This window comes from Colletotrichum costaricense (genome assembly GCF_030867565.1).
Source record: "Colletotrichum costaricense strain IMI 309622 chromosome Unknown Scaffold_1.1, whole genome shotgun sequence".
Taxonomy (NCBI): domain Eukaryota; kingdom Fungi; phylum Ascomycota; class Sordariomycetes; order Glomerellales; family Glomerellaceae; genus Colletotrichum; species Colletotrichum costaricense.
In genome coordinates, this window is record NW_026848230.1 from 4,123,011 (window position 1) to 4,148,347 (window position 25,337).

Consider the following 25,337-nt stretch of genomic DNA (forward strand, 5'->3'; position numbering starts at 1 on the left):
CTCTCATCTATCCCATCTTATGGTCGACATACCCCGCAAAGAACCCAAACTTTGCCTCTGGAAATGCAGAAGGTATTATCTAATTACCAAGAACCACCACCGCCAGAAGAAGCGCCCCAAGCGGGAGCGGCCTCGGGCTCCTCCTGCTTGGTATCGTTACCAGCAGAATCGCCGCCACCACCCCAGCCAGAATCGCCTCCAGTAGCGCCCCAGGAGCCATCGCCTCCAGCATCGCCACCGCCGCCTTCGTTGGACCAGCCGCCGCCCTCGCCGCCAAGGTGAGCAATGCCGGCCTCCTCGGGGTCGAAGTCGCTCTCAGTCTCGAACTTGAGGTTCTCAAGGCCCTTGCCAGTGGGCTTGAAAGCCTCGAGGAAGTCAGGAATCTCCTGCTTAGTCTCCAAGAGGGTGCGAACGAGAACGCTAGCCATGGGCTCATCGCGGTCAGTGTAGAAAGAAGTCGCAATGCCACGCTGACCCATACGACCGGTGCGGCCTGATAATTGGTTACGTTAGTAACGGTTCAAAATCGCGAGAGAAAAGGCGCAATGCCATTTTTGATGCGCAGATGAAAACATGCAAGAAAGAGCTCTGCTTACCGATTCTATGGGTGTACTCCTCAATGCCACCATGATCCAAGCTAGGCAGGTCGAAGTTGATGACGTGGTTGACATTCTTCACGTCAATGCCGCGAGCGCTGATGCCAGTGGCAATAAGGATGGGAGACTTTCCAGCACGGAAAGCGCGCATAGAAGCCTCACGCTCAAGCTGAGTGCGATCAGCATGCATCGAGGTGCAAGGGAAGCCAAGGTTGAATAAGAAGTCGTCCAAGTCATCGCAAGTACGCTTGTGGTTGACGAAGATGATGGTGCGGCAGGCAGGAAGAGAGTTGATCTGATCCTTGAGAGCCTCCTTCTTCTCGAAGGCGTCGAACTTGAAGACGCGCTGGAGAATGTTGGTGTGGGTGCTTCCAATGCGACCGATATTGATGCGGACGCTGGAGGAAGACAGGTTCTCCTTCGCGAGATCGCGGAGCGGCTTGGGAAAGGTAGCCGAGAACAGCATGTACTTGATATTTCCCTCCTGCTGTTCTTGAAAAAAGGTTTAGTGGAGGTTCGAGACAAGAACAGTGAACGGGTAGAGCTTACCACCGCCAGTCATGATGACATCCATCTCCTCGCGCCAGTCATCATGCAGCATCTCATCGGCCTCGTCGAAGACCATGTATCTCAAGCGCTTGAGCGAGAGAGTGTCTGGCCGCTGGATGAAGTCGACAAGACGACCAGGGGAAGCGATGAGAACATCACAGCCCTTTCCAAGCTGCTGAATCTGGTCCCTCAAGGGACCACCGCCATAGGCGACACACGGGCGAAGCATAGTTCTGTAACAGAACTTGCGGGCCTCATTGAAGATTTGAATAGCCAGCTCGCGAGTTGGACAAACGATGACCACCAGAGGCTCTGCACGAACCCACTGCTGTCCAAGAGCAATCTCGGCAGGGTTGGGGCGAGGTGCAGCGAGCTTCTTGGCCTTGCCCATGAGCTTGTTCAAGATGGGAATAAGGTAAGCCGCGGTCTTGCCGGAACCTTTTTGAATACATTAGAAATAGTAAACAAGATGCAAACAGAGGGAAACTTGCCGGTCTGAGCAATAGCCACAACATCGAGACCCTTGTGAATGGCGGGAAGGGTGTACTTCTGGATGGGTGTCGGGGCCTCATAGCCGCAAAGATCGATGTTCTCCAGCATGACAGGGTGCAAGCCGGCGTCCTTGTAGGAGTGGACAGGCTCAACACGGATCTCACCCTCCTGGGTAACCTCGACAGAAGAGATGCTACAAGCCATCAGTCTTATTCAATTCATTGCCAAAAGGGAACCTACACAGAGAAGTCGAGGCCAGAGTTAGAGGCAATGCGGGAGTTGGAATCACCGAAGAGAGCGAGCTCGAGGTCGGGGAACTTCGGGCCAACGTCGCCAAACTCCTCATCCCACTCGTAAACGGCACCGTTGCCAGCCCACTCAGTCGCAACCTCGGGACCCTGCTGGGCAAGCTCGTCGTAGTTGTAGGGCAGAGGCTCGGCCCATTTTGTACCATCGCTGTTGACAGCAGCGGCAGGGGCCTTCTTGCCATCGGCAGAAAGAGCCGACTGCATATCGGCAGTGTCGAAGGCAGACATCTCGGCGGGAGGAAGTCTGCTCATGTTGATTAGGTTTTGGTTTTTTGGTTAGTCGGGGTAATGCGGCTCGTGGTACTTACCTTGGTTTGCTTGATCGAAGGATGCTGCGAAAATTGCAAGGAAGACTACACGGGGCGAGAGCCTTGGTGCTGAATAGTTTGTCGATGAGTTAGTACAGCGCAAAGAAAGAAGAAGGAAGCCAGATTTGTGTGAGAGAAAACAATGAAGCCACTGAAACCCGAAAACGGTTGGTGTGGTTACAACGAGGAAGGAAAGACCGGAAGACTGTCAATTTCCGAGGTGAAAACTGGCAGGAGCCTTGAAGAAGGGATGTTCTCGAGAAACTGCAGTCTCCGATGGAGCAAGCAGGTCGGGATCAAGGGCTGGGAATATCAATGTGAAGTTGATTGCAAAGTGAAAACAATTTGGGGGATTGAAGCCAAGAATTTGGCGCTCGTCAACACGTTCCACGATCGAAGTTGAAGACGGCAGAATCCGTCGATGAATGATGACGGGGATTGATGGAAAAATAAATGGGAATGATGAATTCGCTGATCAAACAATGTGGAAAGTACTTACCTCTCAGACGAAGAATGAAGTCAGAAACTGATCTCCTGCTGGTGATCCTTTCTCAACGATCTGTGACGGGTGCGGAGGAAAAGAGGGAGGAGGAAGAAGTTGGGCAGCAGCAGATGAGATATAAACATCCGTGATGAGAGGACTTCGGAAGGCTGGAAGGCGGTAGGTCGGTCTGTAGAGGGCAAAAGGGCTGGAGGCCGAGGGCAGGCACCGCCCTTAGAGGAAGGAAGACACAATGAACGAAGTAGGTGGGTAGGACGACTAAGCGGGCATGAGTGTTGAAGTGTGACTGCCTCGTGAGGCATTACAATCGGGCGGGAGAGCACCATCCAGGACTTGACCTTCTGCCTCATTTCTGAAGGCTCCATCGGAACTTGAAAACACTGGACGAAATCTCATCGAAGCTTCGGACGAGAGGAAAGGTCAGACGAAGAGAAGACCTCTCCTTTGACAGCGCTCATTTGACATGACACTGACTTCTTGTCTCGACGAGGTCCTTCGAGTTAGCTGCCTACAGCAAGGCAGAACATGAAAAGAGAGAGAGGTAACCCGGGTAGAGGTTCAATAATATACGAGTGATCCCGTAAAGACAAAGGCAGCTGAAAGGCCTTGAAGATACAAAGTATTCTGCGTATCTCACCTTTGTGTCTGAAGTTGAGTCAACTTGAATAGTTCCCTATGGAGCATCTAACAAACAAATCAGGCATGTAAGATGCTGCCTGATGGCAGCTTCGTGTCAAGAGTAAAGCTAAAAGAAGACAATTGAGGACCTTCCAATCTAATCGGCTCACCACATGACACCAAAGGACAGTCATTCACCTGAGAGATGTCTCTTCGTCTCTGATTTCGGAATAACTACATTTTTTAGACAACAGAAATCTCACCGAGGTGAGATGGGTATCATTGATATATCCATCTATGAATGCTACATGATGAGGTAGCGGATGGCGACGCTCTTGGGACTTATTGAGCGGCTTGAACAGCACTTCGCCCCGTCCACCAATTCGAATAAACCAAACGTCTATCGCGATAAAGCCTAGAGTCATTCTATCTCGCAAGAAACCCTCCGGCGCTTTACTTTGCCCCAACAGGCAGGACGTAGCTGCTCGGGCACTGACCTTCAGCGGCAGTGACTGGAACCTCCAATACTGCGGGGGAGAGGTTGATACGAGCAGGAAATCTTGTCGGGCAGGTTCCTGAGACCGCCAAAGATTGTAGATCATTGTAGATTTGCGGGGCCACATACTTCACCACAGATCAAGGAGATCTTGAGGCTCAACAGCAGACGTCGCCTCGTACCCGCTCATACCTTCGGTCAAGGCCTGATCCAATGCAACGGCCGAACGACCGATGGTACCGCCCTCTTTCTTAGACTGCTCCACACCTCGCTGGAACGAATCCATGAACCTCCTGTGGAAAACCCGTTGCCGTGACTCGCGGTCATTATACATCTCCGCTTCCTCGTCCCGGCGGGTCCCAAAAAGGTTGAGGTACGCAAAAGGATTTGGCGTCCGGGGCACCCGGTACATATTGTCCGCATAGGCGTTGGGGTTACTCGGCCCCGCAACCTCGGGCTTGAGTCCGGCCTGCATAAACCTAGCCAGCACGGCGACCTGCCTCGCGTGCGACTGTGCGTCCTTTGTGCGGAGGCCCGTCTTGGGGGCGGTCGACCACCCCGAGCTCGTCTTCACGGTCCAGCCCATCAGCGCGCAGAAGCTGTTGAGAGTCTTGACCCAACCGCCGGGGCAGCTGACAGTCTCGTCTTCCGCGACATCCAGAAGCCACTCGAGAACGGATAGCGAGTCGTTGCTGATATCGGCAGAGAGGTGAGTCATTCCGGCGCGGGTGTACATGATGCACTTTTCGGCGTGATGCTTGACCTCTGCCTCGGGCAGGGCCCGGAACAGCTTCAGCAGCTGGCTGCGAACAGGACCTGAGGCGTCTGAGATCAGGGGCAGGAGTTTGCTTAGCACCGTTGCGGTTCCGACAGGGTTGTTGTCTGCCAGAACCTGGCTTGTCAGATGGGCCAGAGATTCTTTGCGCTGCTTATCTGCTCTTGATGTAGAGGCTAATGAGAGGTTGTGCTTGAATTGAGTAGCGTTATCGGGGGCTTCAGTTGAGAGCTTCTGGTGGCCCATAGCAATGGACTTTGCCTTGAAACTTGTGTCTGTGAAGTTGGTAGGCTTGGCCTTGGCCTTTCCGACCTTAAACTTTGGTTTCTGTAGGAGCATGTCAGTATTGATGCGAGGTCTCATGAGAGGCAGCGTCACTGAGATGTTCATACCGCAAAGTCCTTGGCCTTTTCCTTCTTCTTTCTCGTGCTAGAACCCATGATGTCTTATTTATCGGATATTCTCTCCTAGAGTTGACTTGATTTATTTGTGAATCTTATGGCTGTGAGACTGAAATTTTGTAGAATTTTCCGAGTGTTGAGCAATGAAGTCTTGGTCACTTTTCACATGAGATGGCTGGCTCATTGAAGGTTAGGACCCCTGCAAAGTCTGGAGCCAGAACTTTTCGGCGGTCAGGTGCGGCAGAATTTGGTCAAGCTCCTGGTCCCCACCACAACGTTGAGACGCTGTTACCCGGTGAATCCTAGCTCCAATTATTGGGCACTTTAGCTTCCAACCCAGCCTTACAGACGAGACCCAACCCAGCTTTCGGGGGCATTCATTTGTTTCCACGATTCAACGACACTCGATTCTTTTGCGAAGTTTCGGTACAATTTGAGACGCTCTCAGAAGCAGCGTCGCCCGTACCTGTCTCTCGTTTGTTCAACTCTCAGTCTATCAAATATGGCCGACGCAACACCCGTGAGCGACCTCGACCCCTCCTGCTCTTCAGCAATGGCGTCATAGCTAAACAAAGAATGTGTCCCCTCGCAGACCAACGGACCAGACGCGCTGGACGAGACCCTCAAGCGCCTCTCGAATAAACCCGGCGTCAAAGCCACCGTCATCCTCGACCGAGTCACCGGCGCGATACTACGAACGAGCGGTCAGCTGTCGTCCTTCAACGCAGCAACGCTACAGACATCCGGAGGAGGCTCCTTCTCGGGCGAGGGCGCCGCGGCGCAGCAGCAGCAGAACGGCGAGGAGCAACCGCAAGGCTTGGAGGACTTTGCCGCAAAGGTTTGGAACTGGGTGAATGCGTCGGGCACCCTGGTGTTGGACCTGGACACCGAGGTAAGAGGAGTGACACGTCTGTCCCTAGAGCGACTGCGGAACGAATCTTCACCCCTGGAGGGAGGGCCGAGGCTAATCATTTGGAACAGGATGAGCTGAAGCTACTGAGGCTACGAACGAAAAAACAGGAGCTGGTTATTGTACCAGATCCGAAGTACCTCCTCATCGTAGTACATGACACACCGCCGGCTTGAAAAATCTAGAGGTCTGACTCACGATGTTGGCATCGATCGGCGTTTCACGGACTTATCGCTATTGGCTTCACCGAGCGGACGTCCTTCAGGAGGATTTACGTTCGCCAAGCTGGAAGGGCAAAGGGTCAGGATTGACATGCTCATTGGTCGACTCCAAGACCATCGTATTTACAAATACGCAGGAAAGGGAAACTGGGAAACCCTCCTTCAAGCTGCCAAGCTGCAAGCTCTACGCACATACACACACATGGAGAACAAACAAGGGGGGAAAGAGAGATAGATAGCTGCTCTCGGCATGGACGGTCAAGGCGGGCGCGATTACGAATGATACCCTGATATTACCATCCGCCACGACCCTCCAGCATATACGTCCGGAATGAAGCCGGGGCGGGTGTTCCGCGGGCGATCGCGGCCAGGGCCGCGGCCCTGCTGGATAGCTCGAGATGAATGCAAGAAATGATGGACAAGTGCAAACTCAAAATGATGTTCGAAGCCATCATCGTTTCGTGATATAGGACAAGGCGGACAGCCTAGCCAGCCCAGCCCAGGCCCCCCGCGGAAGCCATACCCGTCAGCTCCGGAAGCTGGGCATTTCCCTGCCTTCCGCGACAAACCGTCCGAGCCGAGACGTCCGCTTCTCCCCTGCCTGGTTTAAAAAAAATTAACATTAGCATTCTGACACTTCCAGCTCTGAAGCTAAAATAGCTAGCCTCGCAAACCAGGTGTGGCACCACGGACATGAGCTCTATGTCATCCGGGAAGCTCAGTGGCTCGCAAACATATTGGTAAGCCCCCCCCCCCCCCAGAGCTTGGTTGGGGCTTTGGGTGCGCCTAGAAACGTGGCGCGACACCGAGTGAACGGGAAGTGGGCTAGAACTAGGCCGGGATGAGGCGCCGGTTCGGATTTGGGAAAGTCGAAGTTCAAAACGTTGACGGGCAGAGGTTGCAACCACACACCCCTTGCCCCCCCAAACACCTGGGAATTAAATTAAAGGCCCTTCCCCTTGAGGAAACCACCAGTTTACCACCACCACCCACGTCGCTTTCTCGCTTCAGTGTCGCTTCGGGCTTGTCGACCAGTCGGCGGTCGAGGATTTGCTACGTTGGCGACAATCCCAGTGGATGCCGGCGAGGAATTTGGCCCGGCCATACTCCGAACTTTTTTCTCTCTCTCTTTGCTAGCGCACTTTTATGTATGAGCCTTGCCTGTTGTTTTGGAAATCTTTCCTCCTCTCGTTTCAGTAACTTGTGGCGAGGTCCTGCCGAGACTCCGGGGGGCTTACTAGGCTCGCTTGCTCACGCCCTCGTCCTCTTCCGTTCTGGCCCTTCTCGTGTAAACTTGTCATAAAGGGGAGATTGGGGCTCCTTTAGAGTTTCCTTTAACCTTTTTCTTGCGTCCTTCTGGACGTTCTCGCTTCTATAGTAGCATGTCAATGTCAATATGTCTACGGCGTACGCAACGCACCAGGGCCAGCTCTGTTGCAACTCGTTGGTGTAACCCGTTCCGTTTGGAAGTCACCTCGGCGGTGGGCTTTTATTTGAACTCTGTTAGGGATGCGAACTGGTGTTATAGTCAGGGTTCAGAATTAGTCCGCGGGACGCAGCTCTCTACTTCCCGAACTTGTCAACTTTGTCAAGAGACCTTTCTGATGATATGCCTTCCTTCCCCTTTCCGGCTTGCTGGAGGAACCGGACCTTCGGCTGAGAATAATACAACCTCCTTTCTTCTCCGTTCTCTTCCTCCTGCCTCCTGTCCCCCTTGTTCCAGTGGTATGAGACGAAGATGTTCGAGAACAATGGAGAGAAGCCCAGCACTGCTCCCTTCGTTGTTCACGTCGCGCCCACACTCACCCCCGTGACATGTCGTCTCATGTCCACAGTCCAGGTAGATCCAGGCCCACCAGCTGCCCAGTGCTCATGCTCTCCGGCGGAGACCTTCTCCCAAGCCACGACGACGGAGGCCCCCCTTGTCAAAGAAAGTATGTCCCATGTTCCGTTCGGTCCTGGCGGGAAGGGTAGAGCAGAGCTTGTCGTTTTGCCGCGTGAGGCAAGCTTCCCGTTGTCTTCGTTTCGGAAATCGTGCTTGAAATAGTTCCATGAATGTTCTCAATACTAGACCCTCTCTATCTATGTAGATTTCAGAATGGTCACGAGGGGGAGGCAAATTGGGCTGTAAAGTTCAAGCTAGAGCTTCAAAGCCAGAAGTTCAAGGTCATCCTTGCGTTCAGGGACTCGGTTCCAATTAAATCCCGCCATTTCATGGTCGGCTCGGCGGCATTCGAAATGCTGGTTCCTTTGCTAGACGTTCGAGAAGAACAGCCGAAGGGAAGATCTTTAATGCCAAGGGGAGGCGGGCGGGAAGAAGTTCAAGGTCTTCAAGGTCTCCAAGCCACACGCAAATAAGACGCGACATGGTACCTCCGTGATACGCTATTTCTCTGCCGTTCGGCCCTAAAACCCATTGGTGGCACAATGCGTGCTTCGGCTTGCAAAGGAAAGTGATGTGCGACGACTGGGCCCGGCAAACGGGTTTTGGTTTACTGACGATGGTGGCGTTCAAGTTCTGCAAGAAATGTCAAATTACACCATCTTTGCCGCACAAGCGTGGTCCTTGCTAATTCGAACCTGGCCCTGCCCAGAATTCTTTTGCACTGCCTGTACGGAGTACGGAGTACTCGATTTTTGACCTTTTAGCGGCATATACGAATTTCGTGGTATTCTTGCTTTTTGGCCCTTCTCTTTAATGATGCGCTATGTGCATTCTTTTTCTTTTCTTCCGGTATTGCCCAACCGTATCCGGCATGAGTGAGGGTCTTTCGGGGTCAGAATCCCACGATTCCGGTGAGTATTGAAATCAAGGCTTTCCGAGAAGAGCAGACAACGCAACATCAACCAGAGAAGAAGCCCACCGCAGCTGCAACATGAAATCCATGAGACAGACACCTTGATCCATCGTCAATCCTCCCCTCCTCCCCTCTCTGGTTTCCCACTGCCCAAAGGAGGTGGAGAGGAGCGATGTTGTGTGGGCTTGCGGATCCCCGAAACTACCTAATCAGAGATCTTCCCCAAAAAGACGAACGAGACCCTGTCTCGGAGGGCCGCGAGCTGGCGAGCATCGTAGCGGCTCAAGGCAAGTTGGGTGGATTTCACATGCACTTTTCGATGAGCGAGAAGGCTAGACCTAGGCCAGCTGGTTTTACGGATACCTGCAGTGTAGTGTGATTTTCAGCTTTCTGAATCTGGCCTGTTGCAGATGTTTTTGCGTTTCGTAACTTCCTTCGTCTCTTTTTCCTCATCCCCATTACTTCCCACGAAATGGCTTTTCTTCATGATTTCTTATTCTTTCTTCATCACCAAGCCCATCTAGAAGAAACTCCACCTGTTTGTCGATGACGAGAGAGGGGGCCCCTAAAATGGTGTTTTGTTGCGGCCGTGATCATGGATCTCCTTTCCCTTTACCCGCTGCGGCTGTCTGATGTGTGAGAGAGAGAGAGAGTGTGTGTGTGTCTGCGAATCTTTTTCTCTTGCCTCATGTACCCCTGTCGAGTCCTCAGTGGACATCTCTCGTTGGTGATGGACCTGCCGGAGACAATGCAAGACCGAAAAAGATGAGCGGCGGGCAGAACGCACGCTATCATGCAATCTGACATTAGCACCACTGCAATGACGAGGTGAGGGAGGGTATAATTCGGTTGGCGTTATACGGGATAAGATGAAGAGAAAAAAAAGCACAAGCCGCCAATTTCAAAATCTGACATTCCTCTCCTCAGTCCGCGCCGTGCGACATTTTAGAATTGCCATTCGAGCTGGTCGTCATCTTGTTGATCTCTTCTTTTTTTTCTGCCTCGCTGCTTTATCATCATTACACCATGGCAATTCCAAGGCCACGGCAACGCGAGAATGGCGAAGCCGGCCGCCACGCGGGAGTCCGGGTGGAGCCCCTAAGATATCCTAGAGGTTTACATGGAACTGGGCTCCTGGTTTTCTTGCTGGGCTGAGCACTCCCCGATGAAGTCACAACGCAGCAAGTTACACGACGAGGGATGGGAGACAGAAAGAGTGCAAAAACACACACACACACACACACACACATAAAGTCCATGCCATGCCTGCCAGACGCGGAACGCCCACTCTGGCACTCACACCCCTCCCCCCTGGTCCATCTGGATTATGGGGTGGGAGAATGACGAACGAACGGGAAGCTGAAGCTCGCTCTGCTTCCATAGGGCGTTCTTTTTTCGTCTCTTCCCTAATCTTGTAATCTTGCTGATCTCCCTTTCGGTGCTTTTTCCTCTCTGCTCGTCCCTGTCTCTCTACCTTTTTTTCTCACTCGACATGGGAGCATTGAAGATCTGAGACTGCCGTTCGTTCTGCCCACCCTTTTCTTCTCTTAGCCCGGGGTGGGAGGGGGAGGGGGGCTCATCTTCCTCGCTTCCCTCCACCCCCAGAGCTCTCTATCCCAGGGTATGCAGCTATATTCAGATACGTGAAAAGTAATAGGCACGAGGACGCTTTTCCCTCTCTCTGTTTTTCTCGCTCTCCTTGCCGTAGCGGACTAGACAGCCAGATCCCCTCCCCCCGGTGCCTTGTTGCATGTCGCCTGCGGCTAGGACGAGGGGTACACCAACAAAGTGGATATGGCTTCTTCTGCGGCCCCCCTCGTCGTGTCCTATCCCGTGGATGTCTTATCCCGTTACTGTCCACTGGTCCAGTCAGAAGGGGACCCCCTTCGTCGAAAGAGTCGAGCCCAAAGGGCCCCAGGCCCAGCCCAACAAATGGACTGAGTGAGTGGGAGGCAGAGAGCGTGTCCAGCAGCGCAAAGAGGGGAGTGAGGGAAGCAAAAGAAAGAGAGAGAGAGAAATAGTGGATGATAACAGATAGAGAGAGATACGGATACAGAAAGTGTTGTTCTTGTTGTCACTCCCCTCCAAGTCCAAGTCCACCCCTGCCTGGGCAGACCATCGGCCGTGTGTGTCTGTCTGTCTCTGTTATTGATTCGCATTCATTTCTTGTTTTAACATCCTGCCGCCTTGCCTCTCATTTGCTGTAAGACTGCATCTCCCACTTCTTTACTTCTGATTCTCATCTTACAAGACTTGCCCCCCATCCCCCTCCTCCTCTACTTCGTCTCGATTTTTTTCCCCTTGTTTATTATTTTACCTGTCTACGGCCTTTCGACGCTTGCCTGCCTATCGTTTACTCGGGCCTGCGTCCACTTACATTGCTTGCAACAAGACTTGGACTCAACACCGCAACTCGGGGTTTCACTGCGACATTTGAAAGGTTACCTTGCAGAAACCTGAACTTGCATCATTCCCGTCGGCGATAAGACGTCGGGGCTTTCCCTCCACCACCATCGCCGTCACCACCAGCTCCTCACACGACGCCACTTTGGATCAGCCACCTTGGAGGATCAGGATTACGCGGTTGAAAGCTTGTCGAAAGAGCAGAAGAACAACAAGTTGCAAGAGAGTGGGAAAGATTCTGAGAAAACAAAGACGAGAAAGAGACTGGAGACTTTACTTTACCTTAGGGGAAGAACAGGGACGAAATCGAGACGAATGAGACGAACACGACGGCAAACTTCATCCCAACCCACGACTAACACAATCCGCGACTGGTATCTGTAGCAGAAGCAGCAGCAGCAAATATGCCGTCGTTATCACTCCTCAGACGAGGATCCAAGGCACACGACCAGCGGCCGTTATCCCCTTCGAAGCGCCAGCCACGACAACAACAAGAAGCCCGACCACCGCTTTCGCCGCCACAGGAGAATGGAAGGGAGGCGCCGGCGGGCGGCTTGGGGATCGGAACGGGCGAGGCGGAGCGGGAGCGCAAGTTCTCCAAACGGGATCTTTTTGGAGGGCTGTTGAGTCGCAGCAAAGGCCGGAGTGTCAGCAGCAGCGCATCGACGCCGGCTTCGTCAACAAAGTCTGGACGGGGTCCCGGTGCCGAGTCACCGACGAAGTTGCCCGTAAGTTTGCCTTTCTTCGTATCTATATGCGTTGTTGTCTGTAATTCCTTTCTACACCAAACAGTCGGCTCCCTTCAGAAAGTCTTAGCTTCCCACATTTCGATCGATACTTCGATCTCGTCAGATCGCCAGCGTCTTTGTCGTTCTATTTCCACCATTTTTATGGTCCTGTACCCCAGTCTGTCTTCTCAGGCAAGGTCCGGGAGACGAGGTGCTTCGAGTCCACCTAGTCTGACGTCCCCGATGTCCCCGGTGCTGAAAATTGGAAGATGAGGAAGTTCCTCAGAATAGCAGCAAGGCCGTACCGGGAAGATGCACGCAACGCAGCAATGCTGCTTGGACACAAACTTGCTTGCGCATAGCTTACATGCTTTACCCAAATCACACGCACCTTTCCCTCACTACCACCCACCATAAACCCCCCCCCCCCCCTTTCCCTCCGTGCTGTATCCCCCGCACTCTCAGACCAGGTCCGGTTCCCGCGTCGGTGTCGGTGGGTTTGTCTTGGCCAAGGCTGGACATTCCGTGCGCCGCAGACGGAGATGAAAACACAGACAGTGGAAGAGGAGCATCTGCACAAAAGTGAAAGTGGCAGTGGCAGGTCCCTGCCTGTGCTTCTCGGGTACTCTACTGTGTATACTCGGTAGCTTCCTAAGGTAGTTCCAAGCTCCCTCTCTGTCCCCACCTCACCGGGCTGCGGCTGCATCTTGAGTTCTTAGGTGAGGATACCTTGTTCTAGGTACCTTACGTAAGGCTCGGAAACGGTGGCAGTGACGGTACTGCGTAAGGTGAGGTAGACGGCGCCACAGTCTGCAGCACGACGCACCACAACTGCACCACGACCTCATTCCCCTCTCCACCGTGTCACTCCCCCGCCATCGTCCTATGCAATCCATCAAATGGGAGCTGCATCAGGCCACTTCTGGTCTGCCCTGTCTTGCAATCTCTGCTTTGCCCATCCATCATCTCATTGCTCATCAGTCTGCTTGCTTGGCCATCAGCTTAGGTTGCTTGCAGTGACGTCCTTCGAGATGTTCATCCGCTGTTCCAGTGTTCCTTTAATTCTTACTTAATACCTTCTTCCCAAGTTTCCAAGCCTCCGTACCTACCCCGTTGCTCAGACTCTGACGATCTATACCTCCGTTGCTCCCTTGCATAACCCGTCCCTTCTCTGCCGCGTGATCAGCTTCCGAGACTCCAATTCCTGTCCCCTCTTTACTTTAGTCAATGTTACTTGTATAACAAACCCCTTTCTGTCTTTCTCCTCGTCGACAGTCTTTCTTTCTCCAAGTCTACAGTTTCTTTTGCAGTCCATTGCTGCCATCATCAGCCACGTCTTTCCAACGGTTGAAGACAAAGACGTCGTCTCCCGTTTACCCGCAGAGAAAGCAGACCATCATACCAACCCAACCAACCATCTTGTCCTTTCCAGTGTCAAAACCTAACACCAGCTCTTCTAATTACCCCAATTGGGCCGCGTCTCTTTGTTCAACCGTTGTAAAAGCCGTTGTGTCTCACCAGCAAACCCCAGGTTTCCCCTCCGCAAAGCAGTGCCGAGTCCCGTTCCTCTCGATCGCCGCCCCCTCTCAACCCCAATAAGCCACTGCCTTCCCCGCCTCCCTTCGTCTTCGACAGCGCCGACCAGAAAGCCAATGGCCCTTCCGCCAAACCAGTTCTGAAACTGACGAAAATCATGGCAACTCTCAGCGACGACGACGTTGAGAAGCTCTTCTCTGGAGCTCCTCAGTACTTTGCTCGCTCCGAGGGCCATTACACCGGCGCTCCCCACCCATCTGTCGCCTTTCCCTGGGACGAGTCGCTTGAGATCCGCGACCTGACCGACCATGTCCAGATCGAGGACGCCGCCTGGAGCTGCATCACAGCCTGGCCTCATATCACGAGGGACATGAACTCCAATCCTGCTGCTATACGGTGCGCCAAGGAAAGGAAGCGAGCCCATTTCTACCCCCGATGCCGAGAACGGCCTAATATGCTGAGTATGCAAGGCTTGGAGAAGGGCACAATGGGGTACCAGGCGGCTCTGGAGATGCCTGTTGGTGATGCGCTTCAGGAAGAGCAGTTCGGCTTCGACAGCATTGGGTCCAAGGCCAAAGCTATCGTCGAACAGCGCCAGAGAATGTTGGCTTCCAAAGACGGACTTCGCCGTTTGGAGGAATCGTCCATTTTGGATCAGCTCATTAAGAATGGCGCCAGGTACAAGGAGAACAAGGTCCACAGAAAGATCCACAACACCCTGTACAACGAGCTATTCCTGGGCATCCTGCATCCGCCAACCCGCGTCATCGACCACCATGACCCCTACAGCCTGTCTGTACAGATCTCGGCGCTTGTCAAAGTCCTTGCTGCACCCAATGTTTGGATCGACTTCTCCCACGTGGAATGGAGAATCAGACTGGGTCAGATCCTCTGGGGTTCCTTCGAGGGCGACGAGCTCGAAACGGACGTCGAGATCGACGACGCTGACAGCAACGAGGAGCGCAAAGAGGAGAGATACTGGTTGTTGCTTCAGATTCTCCTGGCGTGCGAGCTGCTCATTAGGCTAGATGCCATTACAGAAGGCGAAGAGCTCGGTATCGAGAGCATTAGACCCACCGAGATTAAGCGCTTTGAAAAGGATGCAAACTCAACAGTCAAGTGGTCATTGCACTTGGCACGCGCCTGGCTGGAGAACATTGAAATCATTGAGCGAAAGGTCGATCCAGCGAATACTCAAAAGCGCAACTCTGGCGGATGGCTGGCATCTTTGACTGGGAAGATGAGCCTTCACCCAAATAGCCATGCTCATTCTCACGGCGATGTCTCCGTGTACACCATTCAGGGACGGTACAGCGAGAGACAAGTCAATGGCTTGACGAATTTTGCAAGAAAGCTTCGCTGGCCCGATATCGAATCAGACACATACGCCGAGCAGATTTCCGAGACAGTCAACAAGGTATCAGAAGCAACGCCGATTCACACGCCTGCGGAGACACCAATGAGCATCGACACAAAGAGATCATCTTATTTCGGTGGCGGTCGGACAGAAGCGAGCGTTACTCGACACCCGTCCGGGAAGCACAAGATCTCGGCAGCTTTACACCCGTCGGGATGGTTATCCAAGTCTTACGTATCCGGCCTCATGCTTCCAGGCGAAGGACTGTACCACTTGATCATGACCACTCTCTTGGAGAACGACAAGGAGGCAATGTCCAAATTGGGCCCGATGGCAAACTTATGCGGTGGTTTCGTGTATCGCGGAAAGAGCTTCTGGAGCACGGCTTGCATCATTGGCCGCGTTCTTGCTGCTGGCGCTGGCTCTGCTCAATGTATGGGATGGATCTCGAGCGATATCACTCCCCAAGGACATGGTGACGGCTGGGTCAATATTGATGTTGCCGAAGTCTGTGGTAAGTGACTCTCTAATCAGCTCTCCATTGACGTAGACTAAACATCGTTGGCAGATGACATGAAAAAGACAGGCAAGCAAGCCCGGTTGTGGGGTAAGACTCACGTCGAGCGCGAGTCTTGTGTTCTAGGTGATGCGGATCCCAGCTCGGTACTCCCCGCGGATTTCATCATCCCTTATGAGAATAACTATTCGGAGCCGCCTCCGAGCCTGAGCATTTCCTTGACGTCGCTCAATCTATCTGCGCCCGTGGACTCAACCCGCACCACTCCGACTGAGGAGACGGTGATGACCCCATTCTCGGACGTGACCCGAGCTCACGAACTCTACACATATCCGGCCTCCATCTCCTTTTCTGTCGGTCCCAATGGCGGCGAAGCAAAGGAGCACCAATTTTCACTGATGAAGGACATCCATTTTGTTACGGCTCATCCTTGCCACCCGTCCTCCCACGTCAGGGTCTTAAGGTCCCCTTCAAGCCCCACTATCCAGCAGATCGACGTGGACGGCAGCAGCATCGGCGGTGTGAGCTCAAAGCCGGCCACCATCACGGGTAAGAAGAAGCAACTCCTCCTGAGATAGCCACACAAACTGACCATCATCTAGGACATCCCCTGCACAAATTCTTCACATATACCGTTATCCACCTTTCAGAGCTTCTTGAGAAGCCAGACGCCTCCCTGGATACTTTACTCCTTAACACGTCATCCGTCCGGCGTCCATCTCTCACTCCCACCATGAACACCACACCTCGTGTTCTGGTCATTGACTGTATCACCGGCTTCAAGCGTCAGGCCCCGACGCAAGAGACTCCCACGTCTCCCATTCTCGAACGTACCGCCAACGGTGCCAGCCTTGCGACGACCAATATGCACCTTGAGTCCCGGCGCCGCCAGTTTGGAAGTGACATGGAGGTCCTGGTGAGAGCCTTCTGCGCAGAGAAGGGCTGGAATGCCATCATCTCGAGACGCCGGCGGGGTTGTCTTGCATGCGCTATCAGAGAGGCCGGCGCTCTGGCTTGGAAGGTCATCATCCGCGTTGACTAGACGCTTTTCTTTCTTTCTACTTTGTCTTGAGACCGTATAACCCTTTCTTGTGTGTACATAGTTGTGGACGATCGACGGAGATCAAGTCATCATTTCTGGCGTCGGGGTTATTTTTCGATTAGGGATACCAGGGGTACACACGCACACGTGCACACACGAGAGGCATGCATAGCGTTTGATTTTGTTCGCGGGAACGACTGAAAAGGGGGAAAGGAGAAAGAGATGGACTACCTAGGGTGCCTGCATTATTACGTCTGCGAGCTGTAGTGCTAGATACCCCCAATCCCTGATATAATACGCTGTAATGATGCATCCGCCCCTCCACAGCCCGTTTGCTATTATGTGACTTGGTTCTCAAGGTTCGCAGTCTTTAAGTGCGCACATATAGTGTGCATGCATGATGGTTTAGCTTCAGCAGTCTGCGTATCTCGCGTAGCTACCGTAAGTACTTCAAAGAACCAAATTTTCGTCTAAATGACATTGCCGATTTGGGCAAAACTGGCATGTAACTAGTCATCAAGTAACCGACCCGAAAATGTATGACAAACTAGCAAGCCCCTTTGAGGCCTTTGGGGTCTGGCCTTGTAAATGGTATCATGCCAAAAGAAAAAGGATTGGATCCCTCCCGTACGCAAAACATCAACTACCTGATTACTGCAGGCGTCATCCTATTCAACACACATTCAAAGGTCCTTGCCGTCAAACCAGCTGTTGACGCTCCACTCCTTCCAGCCGCGCTTCTCACCAGGGAGCTCGATGGACTCGTACTCCTCCTTAGTGACCTTTTGCCACTCCTCGAGGGGGATCCAGCCAATGTAGGCGCGGTCACCGAAGCCGCCGATCCAGTAGACGGACGTGACGACGAAGCGAACCCACTCTGACTCGTGGACGGGGCTGCCGGGAAGCCAGTACTTGGAGTCCGGGTGCTTGTTGACGAAGCAGTGGGCGAGCTTGAGGGACGAGACGGGGTCGGCGGGGATCTTCTCGAGGTAGCCGAGGAGAGAGAAGCGGGGGAGGTTGGCGGCGGAGTAGGGGACCGTGTCGGGGAGGGCGGTGGCCGCGGCGTCGGCGTCGGAGGAGGAGCCAAAGATTCTGTTCTTGAGCGAGGAGAAGAGGGAGATGCGCTTCGCGGGCGGGAAGGGCGGGACCCAGTGCATGGAGAGGGAGATGTTGGACCCGGCGCGGACGTTCTTGAAGGACGTGGCGATGGTGATGGCCAGGATGGTGGGGTTGCCCTCGTCCTCGCAGTCGGCGACGTAGTCCATGAGACCGATGGGCATGCCGGAGAGGTCACCGCCCGAGGCGGAGTGGGCGCCTGCTGGGAAGACGGTCGCGAGCTCGGCCAGCTTGGTCACGGCGAGAATGCGGCGGCCCATGACTGCGGACTCATATGAGGTCGGAATGCGGTTTGCGTCGGCACTGCCCTCGGGGTTGGAGAGGAGGTGCTGCGGCATGCCTGGCTCGAGGACAGCGGTGGCAGCGGAGGCAGCTAGGCCGGCGAGGATGGCGGATGTCTTCATCTTGTTCTCAAGTTGGACAAGGCCGAGAAGAGGAGATCTGGGACTGGTTTAACGATAGGCGGGAGAGAGGGTGCAGTAGGAGGAGGATCTGTCGGGAAACGGGCGTGTGCGAGGTTTTGTAGCAAAGTCCTCACTTGAGGTGCGTGTGTGTGTGATCGGTCGGTCGGTCGGTCGGAAAGGGTGGGATGGATCGGATCGTACGAGCTGCTCGTGGTGTGAGGCGGTCTCGGAAGGGTTAGGACGTAGGGCCAAGATATTTGGGAGGGAACTATTGAGCGCGAGTACGGCGGGGACGGTGTCTTCTTTGGGGAGGATTCTTCGGCGTTGGGGGATGGATTGAAGAACAAAGAGGATGGAATGGATCCGCCTGGGCAAACACGAGTACCAACAACGTTGGTAACAGTCAGAAGAACGAGTCGGGTTTCGTAACGGGCGAGGACGGGGAGGTCGGTCTGCAGCGGTGGTGGGCTGGGGTCAGAAGGTTAGGTTACCTCAAGTTGGGTTTAGCTGGGCAACTCCGCAAGAGAGGAGATGGGCGCATGTGATGTCTGGGATGAGACGCTTGGAAAGTGGCCCGGGGTTAGATCTGATAAGCCAAACGGCGTTTAGCGCGACAACGACCCAAGCCTGACTCTATCCACTCCGAGCCATGCGAGCATGGGGCAGGGCTGCTGGCGGCTGTACGCAGTACGGATACGCAAGGTGAAATTTCTACGTAGTAGGTCTTTTTCCCGAAATTGTGGGCTGGCGAAAAGCTGTCTTGTCCGTCTGCCTGCAGGTATCTGGGTTGCATGATCATCTCCGGCGTCTAGATGAGCAAATGCTGTTGGTGTACCTTATGTATCTGCAATCCCAAGACCGGGCAGAAGGTGAAGGCACGGGATGAACAACCGCCAGTGTCTTCGGTTCCATTCGGTCCAGTGTTCCATGGCTATCAGCTTATCAGGAGGAGGGGGAAACAGTGCATAAATCAGTTTTTGAATGATTTAAGCCTCCAAATACACACTGTACTGGCTTTTCTGAGGTGGGGGGAAGGAGCGGAGAGCCAGAGGGGTTTTGGGTGAGGAAGGCACTGACGGTACACGATTAGATGGCAGAAGGCGCCCACTTATGCTAGGAATTTTCCAGGAAGGAAGTACTGGTCACTCCAAAAGGGTCTTCTCATTGCCAAGTGCTGATTGGTGCGCGCAACTTGTCCGTTCGCACCTCAAGTCAAGTCTTTTCGGGGAAAGGCGTAGGTCACCTCACAAAGACCACCAAAGACAACAACTGAGGTACCTGACCTACAACACCAGTCAAGAAAGACTCAAGCCCTTCGACTGACAGGTAGCAGCAGAAAAAAAACAAGAAGGCGCGCCTTTTTGCACACAAATTCAGCACATACTCAGGGCCCTTCACCCAAGACGAGGCATTTCATTTGCCCCTCAGTCACTCGATTATCCAGTGTCGACTTGAACAAGGGTATATGGTGAGCCCAGTCTCCATTCTTGCCCCGCTGAAAATTCACTCTCAACTTCCTTAGCATTGAGGGACTTGGGCGTCCACAGGTGAGACTGATCAGCTAGGGTCCTTCAACACCAACGTGCTTACAGTACCTGTCTAACGCCGACTTCACACTAGGCCTCACAGCTGATTGCCATGGAAGAGGAGACCAACATGGCAACTTGGAATGGTTTGCCTGTCGAGCTCAAGGGCCTCATTCTCGAGCACCTCGCCTACGGAGCCGTCGCCGAGAGACGCTCAAAAACATCAAAGTCAAAGAGCAAGCGTCATGACATGGGCAGCTATGCAGTCGTCTGTCAACAATGGCAGAGATTCATAGAAAAGATCAACTTCAACAATCTCGAGATCAACTCCGCCAAGGATCTCTCCCGCTTCGACGAGATTCTCCAGGACCCCATCCGTCGCTCTTATCTGCGCCGTATCTCACTTCGCATTGAGCTGCCTCGCTATAACAGCAAGCTGGCCAAGGTTCCCGAGACAGACACTGAGCAGAATGAAAATGAGATCAAATTCACTCAGGGAATCTGGAATCTTTTCGACATCCTCAGTAAATGGACCCCTTCAGGCCAGAGTGTCGAGTTGGAGCTCAGCGCCGCTTCGCCCAGTGATAAAAACAAGCTGTTTGGTGAGCTGGGCTTGGATCAGGACGGCAACTCACGCTTCTTCGACCACGACCTAGACTTCTGCTTCATCACTGCCGGCTGCGAGCAGGTCGGACGACATGGTCTCCCTGAGGTCTCAATCATCAACAGCTGCCAGATTCTTCGACGCAACCATCGCAACATCTCATCTCGAGCATTGCTCAGCATCATCTCGAGTCTGCCAAAGCTCGAGGAAGTCCGATTCGAGCCTTGGCATCAAGTTGACTTGGAAGCACAGCTCGAAGTCGACTCTGGTATGCCCCTTTTGTCTCACCACCCACAGACCTAATACTGACTGACATTCTCAGATTATGCCCGTACTTTCCCTTTCTGGCCTTCCCACATTAAGCGAATTAGCATTTTTGAGCATTTCGATGCTTTCAACGATGGCCCGGAAGCCGAATGGGAGGATGCTGAGTCTGTCGACGACAATGACGCCGACCCAACCGGTGGAGACATCGCTCTCCCCATACCCCCCGACGGTGCGGAAGAAGGAGGCGACGTTGCCCGAACCTCATGCCCCAGCCTTGGTCACAATTTGGGCTTCCTCAGCTTGCAGGCCGAGGAGATGGCCGTCTCGAATGTCTCTGACGCGACCGCCTTCTTTCAAGGCCTCCTCGCACGCAAGCCCGTCTGGAACAACCTCCGCCGACTTGCGCTTACCTCCCACACGATGATTGACGGTATCGACCACGAAACCGTTAATGGCATCCTGCGTTCGATCGCCAGTGCCGCGAAGCACATGCCGGCATTGCAGGTGCTGGAAATTTACAAGACCGACCAATTTGGAGGTGCCGTCTTCCGCTACTCCGTCGAGATATTGTCGACAACGGCATCGTGGGAGAGCACCTGGGACTTTCACATTGGAGCCGATGTGAAGGCTGCGTGGGCTGAGGTCGCTAAAAAGAACACTCCTCACAATATTACCTTCCTTCCCGAGATTCGCCAGAGCGACTACCGAGGCCCCTACGTATTCTTGGACGAGAACCTGAAGACGAAGGATCTGATCATCCACCCGGCGTCGTTGGAAGATATGCTGTCCAAGAAGTTGGATAAGTGCTTGGCCTGCAATGGATACTGCGCCGACCCCAAGAGCGAAGAACAGATGTGGGGTTCTTCGGGACTCAACAATGCTTGAGCAATTGAGAAAGATCCGATGTATACACACGAGAACATGTCTAGATACCCTGTAGAGTACGAATGTTGGACGGCTGCGAAGATGGATAACGGAAAAGTTGGCGTAAGGGGAAAGCGAACATCATCAAACATTGGTTGATTAGCACAATAGATCCTTCTATCAGTCATAGCGGAAACACAACTGGCATCCTGAGTCACCGTGGTCAGTCATGTCTCCTAGCTACTCGTGTCCACCAGTGTTACCTACAGGCTACGACGAACGTTGTTCAGCTGGCGTTGCTCGCCGATGATTCATCTCGCCAGCGCCACTGCAAGAGCTCAGACCACCGAGTGCTGAGCGTGGCTCATGTTGTTGTGTTGATAACCCCTAAGGCCGAATTTTCCGCCCGGACCACCTCTTCCGGATTGGGGCGGAGGCAAATGAAGGAAGGTGACTGGCTGAGTACAAAAAAGAAGGCAAGCCCCCTCGCCCGCCCTGTTCCTTCTCCACTCACTACACGTGACGCACAGAATTACGAACCGAACCCCCAAAATTGTCCAGGCCCGCAACCCTCCCACGCAATCCGACGCCCATTGCCCGCGCAGAAGACGACAAGCCCGCTTCTCGATTGCATCGACAACCAACTCACCGAAATACCACAGCAGCAACTCAAACCGCCACAATGGGAAAGGTTCACGGATCGTTGGCGCGTGCCGGAAAGGTCAAGTCTCAGACGTAAGTCTTTTTTCTTATCCGTGAGAACAGAAAATACCCCCCGTGCATCTGGGAATCGAGGGTGGCAAACCGACGAAAACTTTGGTCACCACGGACGACGATGAGGAGGAATGCCGGTCGGGAAAGAGAAGGGGCAACAACACTACTCATTCGACGATCTACGACGGGGGGGTCTGATCTCCATCGAAACGACGACCGACCGGGAGACGGACCGTGTTATTTTTAATGATGAAATGTCGAACCGTGATCGCTGACCACTGCAATAGCCCCAAGGTTGAGCCTCAGGAGAAGAAGAAGACCCCCAAGGGCCGCGCGAAGAAGAGACTCACATACACCCGCCGTTTCGTCAACGTCACCCTCACCGGAGGCAAGCGCAAGGTACGATTTTGATAACGAGTCCCATCTCTCTCGATGACCCCAGATGACTAACTATGGCTGCTTTGTAGATGAACCCCAACCCTACCTCCTAAGCGCCTTCCTCTTCCCACATGCATTCGATACGACTCTAGGAACGTCTGGGCCACTGGCATGAGGGTGGAATCGACGGGACAATCAAGTTCAAGGGTGGTTGGCGAAAATGGTGAAATTTGGGACAAAATGCCGTCGTGGTTTCGGAAATCTTATCACGCCCCTCATATCCCTCCGGTTTCCCTCCGCCTGACGACGGCTTGAGGAATCCCCTACCGGTGTGGCTTACTTGAGTCCGTCTGTGTATAGATTGATCTCTCCCGACCCGACGAAAGCATAAGAGACAAACGAATGCGTATTGCAGAATTCGTAAAAACTATTTGGTTTTTTTCTGGCATTCAAATCGGAAATGGGGAATACTCGCTTTATCTTTGAACTTGTCTTTTGTCAAACTTTGATGAGCGCTCGCCCATGCTTGGGGAGAAATACACGGATTTCTTCTGCCAACTCTATGACTTGTGCTCAAGAACTGCTGTGATGACATGCTGCACAACATTTCTCCCCGGCAATTTCCACGAGCGGAATGTTTTGCCCATATGCTGAGAGACAATATAGCACCGGACCGGAGGTATTAGCTTGGCTGCTATCCAAATTTACTGCACTCGATTGGGTTCTCTGCATCGCGATATTATCCGCGGCCTATCTGTAGAAGACCTACCTGTCATGATTGACTCGCGCCAGAGGCATGACAGCGTGGTGACCTTCGCCAATTGTATGATATGCCAGGATGAAATGGAGTGCTAGCCATGCATGCATACTTGACGAGGCAAAGCTCGGGGCGCCAACCCGAATTCCAGGTCGCTACAGATTGTCCGTATCACCAATACATGGAAAACATCCGCACCTGACTAGTGCTAGTCCGGCGAGCCCCTCTTGCTGGGCAGATACCTTTACTCAGACCTATCTTTGGAACACGGCATTAGAAGCAGACGAAACCGTAGAGAGCTATGACTATCCGCCAAACTCTGGCTTATAAGAGCCAGAAATTCCAGGCTGTTCCGGACAGGGTGACCATGACCTGCTCGGCTTTTGATGGGAAACGGAGGCATTTCTCTTCGCTGTATGGGCCTCAGGAGGTAGGTTTATTGTTTCTACATCATGACGTGCATTGTGTGAGGTCCCCTTGTGTGTCCCCTTCTCGATGGCCGATGGTGGAGAGTGCGGACTTGGCTGAGGACTTGGGAGGCACAAACATCCTGGCGTGTAGGCATAAGAGGATGCCGATAAACGATGAGTTTGCGTCTCAAGCGGTGTTTGTGAGGTATAGTATGGCATGCTGATGTTGAGCCGGCGAGAGAACCGGGGGTTGGAAGGGGCAGTGCTGAACTTTGATGTATCTGTCCCATCTCAGTAAAGCATGACAGTCAAGCCTACGAGATAATCTTCAGCCAAGTATACTTCCATACCGGAACTTCTGTGCAGTGTCCTCGTAGAGTTCATCCAACATACACTCTTTGCGGATTTCCCTTCTTCTGTGCGAGATGACGAGGCGGATTTCGTCGAGCATTTATACGTAGTTCATGCCAGGACTAAGCCAGGGAAGCATGTGTTCAACAGGTGAAAATCAAGCGGGGACGGCGCCTCGGGAAATGTTTTCGATGCGTTGGAAATCGAATGATAGACCTTGAGCTTGTTCATTGCGCAGTCTGGGTCGGTTCGTATGACTTCAGCTTCGATTTTCGAGGATGAAGATGCCGTGGCGAGAAGCTAAGGAGCGGGACTTGAAGCGTTCGTATCGCATGTCCTGCGAATTGACATAGCCTCAAGACCCTTGGGATATCTGTGACTGTAGTACGGAATTCTGAACCTTGTCCTGTGCAAACAAAGTATGGGCTACCCTCGGTGTCAGATGCTGTGACAGATGCCTCCCGCGTTAGTTATGGGAGCGCCAACTTCGAGACTATAGACGTCTTTCAATCCATGTTCATGATAAGCTGTTCCTCATAATGTATTATTTACGGAATCAGGACTGCGTTGTAGCTACCTACCCACGTTGGCGGTGTCATGTCAAACTTCCGTCCGTCTTTCCAGCATGTGGCTACTCACGAAACTTAACACTCGTCCGTCTTCACTTTTTATGTATATTCAGGCCTTCCAGTACCAGGAGAGAAGATTCAGTGAGTCTTATTTGAAATAATATTCGCTGCCGAATACTACAGATGCCTTGATTGGGCTTGCAGATTACGAAGCCCTCTAAGCAGGACAACCATATCTTCCAGCATCGTGGCTTTGAGACAAACTCATCCAGCCGAAAGGTCATTTTACAAGGTGAACACGCCGCCGTTGATTCAATCAACAATGTCCTCGAATCCGTCAATATAGTCACACCAATCCACGTCGTAGTATATCTCGCAACGACACTCTCTTTGAATAACAGCCGGAAGCCAGCTGATACGTACAATAGGCTAAGACAAGTTACACCGCGAGCCAAACGGTGGAATCTTTGCCACGGAGTAAGTCGAACCATACTCGAGGAACTCGCCCACATTCAGGCCACCAAACTCAGCCAACGTACTTAAACGTTTCCTCCGCCCATCGAGGTGCCCGTTCAAGTGTCGTCAACCCGCCCGGAACGACGCACGTGCCCCCACTCGGCCCCCAAGACGTCCCCGGGGCCGTGAAATGCGGGGCCACATGGACGCCTACCGCACCATCACCTGTGAGCTTGGGCGAAGGACACATCCCGAGTTGCTGTAGATAAAGTACTTCTGTCACTTGTGAGCTCATGAAGTCAGATACATTTTCTAGAGGCACATAGGATGTTTCTCAGATCATTCGTCACATACAATGAGGTTA

At 53.1% G+C, this 25,337-nt stretch overlaps 12 protein-coding genes across 12 annotated transcripts, besides 1 other annotated feature; 6 read left to right on the forward strand and 6 right to left on the reverse strand.

Annotated features, from left to right (window-relative positions):
• Positions 1-83: 83 nt before the first annotated feature.
• On the reverse strand, positions 84-2,197 carry CCOS01_01401 (DEAD/DEAH box helicase; the record flags this gene model as incomplete). The annotated part of the gene is made up of 5 exons (XM_060449597.1): positions 84-493; positions 597-1,088; positions 1,146-1,583; positions 1,667-1,830; positions 1,878-2,197. 5 exons carry the CDS (start codon positions 2,195-2,197, stop codon positions 84-86), a joined length of 1,824 nt encoding a protein of 607 aa, XP_060321035.1.
• Positions 2,198-3,999: 1,802 nt separating this feature from the next.
• Positions 4,000-5,084, reverse strand: CCOS01_01402 (pre-rRNA-processing protein IPI1; the record flags this gene model as incomplete). The annotated part of the gene is made up of 2 exons (XM_060449598.1): positions 4,000-4,971; positions 5,037-5,084. The coding sequence occupies 2 exons, from the start codon at positions 5,082-5,084 to the stop codon at positions 4,000-4,002; spliced, it is 1,020 nt and encodes a 339-aa protein (XP_060321036.1).
• A 463-nt stretch (positions 5,085-5,547) lies between these two features.
• Positions 5,548-6,131, forward strand: CCOS01_01403 (uncharacterized protein; the record flags this gene model as incomplete). The annotated part of the gene is made up of 3 exons (XM_060449599.1): positions 5,548-5,565; positions 5,638-5,937; positions 6,027-6,131. 3 exons carry the CDS (start codon positions 5,548-5,550, stop codon positions 6,129-6,131), a joined length of 423 nt encoding a protein of 140 aa, XP_060321037.1.
• Positions 6,132-7,558: 1,427 nt separating this feature from the next.
• CCOS01_01404 (uncharacterized protein) lies at positions 7,559-7,990 on the forward strand (the record flags this gene model as incomplete). The annotated part of the gene is made up of 1 exon (XM_060449600.1): positions 7,559-7,990. One exon carries the CDS (start codon positions 7,559-7,561, stop codon positions 7,988-7,990), a length of 432 nt encoding a protein of 143 aa, XP_060321038.1.
• A 1,596-nt stretch (positions 7,991-9,586) lies between these two features.
• CCOS01_01405 (uncharacterized protein) lies at positions 9,587-9,781 on the reverse strand (the record flags this gene model as incomplete). Its single annotated transcript, XM_060449601.1, has 1 exon — positions 9,587-9,781. The coding sequence occupies one exon, from the start codon at positions 9,779-9,781 to the stop codon at positions 9,587-9,589; it is 195 nt and encodes a 64-aa protein (XP_060321039.1).
• Positions 9,782-10,824: 1,043 nt separating this feature from the next.
• CCOS01_01406 (uncharacterized protein) lies at positions 10,825-11,133 on the reverse strand (the record flags this gene model as incomplete). The annotated part of the gene is made up of 1 exon (XM_060449602.1): positions 10,825-11,133. The coding sequence occupies one exon, from the start codon at positions 11,131-11,133 to the stop codon at positions 10,825-10,827; it is 309 nt and encodes a 102-aa protein (XP_060321040.1).
• Positions 11,134-11,781: 648 nt separating this feature from the next.
• On the forward strand, positions 11,782-12,335 carry CCOS01_01407 (uncharacterized protein; the record flags this gene model as incomplete). The annotated part of the gene is made up of 2 exons (XM_060449603.1): positions 11,782-12,105; positions 12,285-12,335. 2 exons carry the CDS (start codon positions 11,782-11,784, stop codon positions 12,333-12,335), a joined length of 375 nt encoding a protein of 124 aa, XP_060321041.1.
• A 52-nt stretch (positions 12,336-12,387) lies between these two features.
• Positions 12,388-12,465: a sequence feature (Short protein (CCOS01_01408, KAK1540094.1) was converted to a misc_feature.).
• A 1,333-nt stretch (positions 12,466-13,798) lies between these two features.
• Positions 13,799-16,557, forward strand: CCOS01_01409 (uncharacterized protein; the record flags this gene model as incomplete). The annotated part of the gene is made up of 3 exons (XM_060449604.1): positions 13,799-15,512; positions 15,567-16,064; positions 16,118-16,557. The coding sequence occupies 3 exons, from the start codon at positions 13,799-13,801 to the stop codon at positions 16,555-16,557; spliced, it is 2,652 nt and encodes an 883-aa protein (XP_060321042.1).
• Positions 16,558-17,240: 683 nt separating this feature from the next.
• Positions 17,241-18,077, reverse strand: CCOS01_01410 (uncharacterized protein; the record flags this gene model as incomplete). The annotated part of the gene is made up of 1 exon (XM_060449605.1): positions 17,241-18,077. One exon carries the CDS (start codon positions 18,075-18,077, stop codon positions 17,241-17,243), a length of 837 nt encoding a protein of 278 aa, XP_060321043.1.
• Positions 18,078-19,715: 1,638 nt separating this feature from the next.
• CCOS01_01411 (uncharacterized protein) lies at positions 19,716-21,359 on the forward strand (the record flags this gene model as incomplete). Its single annotated transcript, XM_060449606.1, has 2 exons — positions 19,716-20,475; positions 20,530-21,359. The coding sequence occupies 2 exons, from the start codon at positions 19,716-19,718 to the stop codon at positions 21,357-21,359; spliced, it is 1,590 nt and encodes a 529-aa protein (XP_060321044.1).
• Positions 21,360-22,020: 661 nt separating this feature from the next.
• On the forward strand, positions 22,021-22,543 carry CCOS01_01412 (40S ribosomal protein S30; the record flags this gene model as incomplete). Its single annotated transcript, XM_060449607.1, has 3 exons — positions 22,021-22,073; positions 22,340-22,451; positions 22,520-22,543. The coding sequence occupies 3 exons, from the start codon at positions 22,021-22,023 to the stop codon at positions 22,541-22,543; spliced, it is 189 nt and encodes a 62-aa protein (XP_060321045.1).
• Positions 22,544-24,609: 2,066 nt separating this feature from the next.
• On the reverse strand, positions 24,610-25,029 carry CCOS01_01413 (uncharacterized protein; the record flags this gene model as incomplete). The annotated part of the gene is made up of 1 exon (XM_060449608.1): positions 24,610-25,029. The coding sequence occupies one exon, from the start codon at positions 25,027-25,029 to the stop codon at positions 24,610-24,612; it is 420 nt and encodes a 139-aa protein (XP_060321046.1).
• Positions 25,030-25,337: the final 308 nt, after the last annotated feature.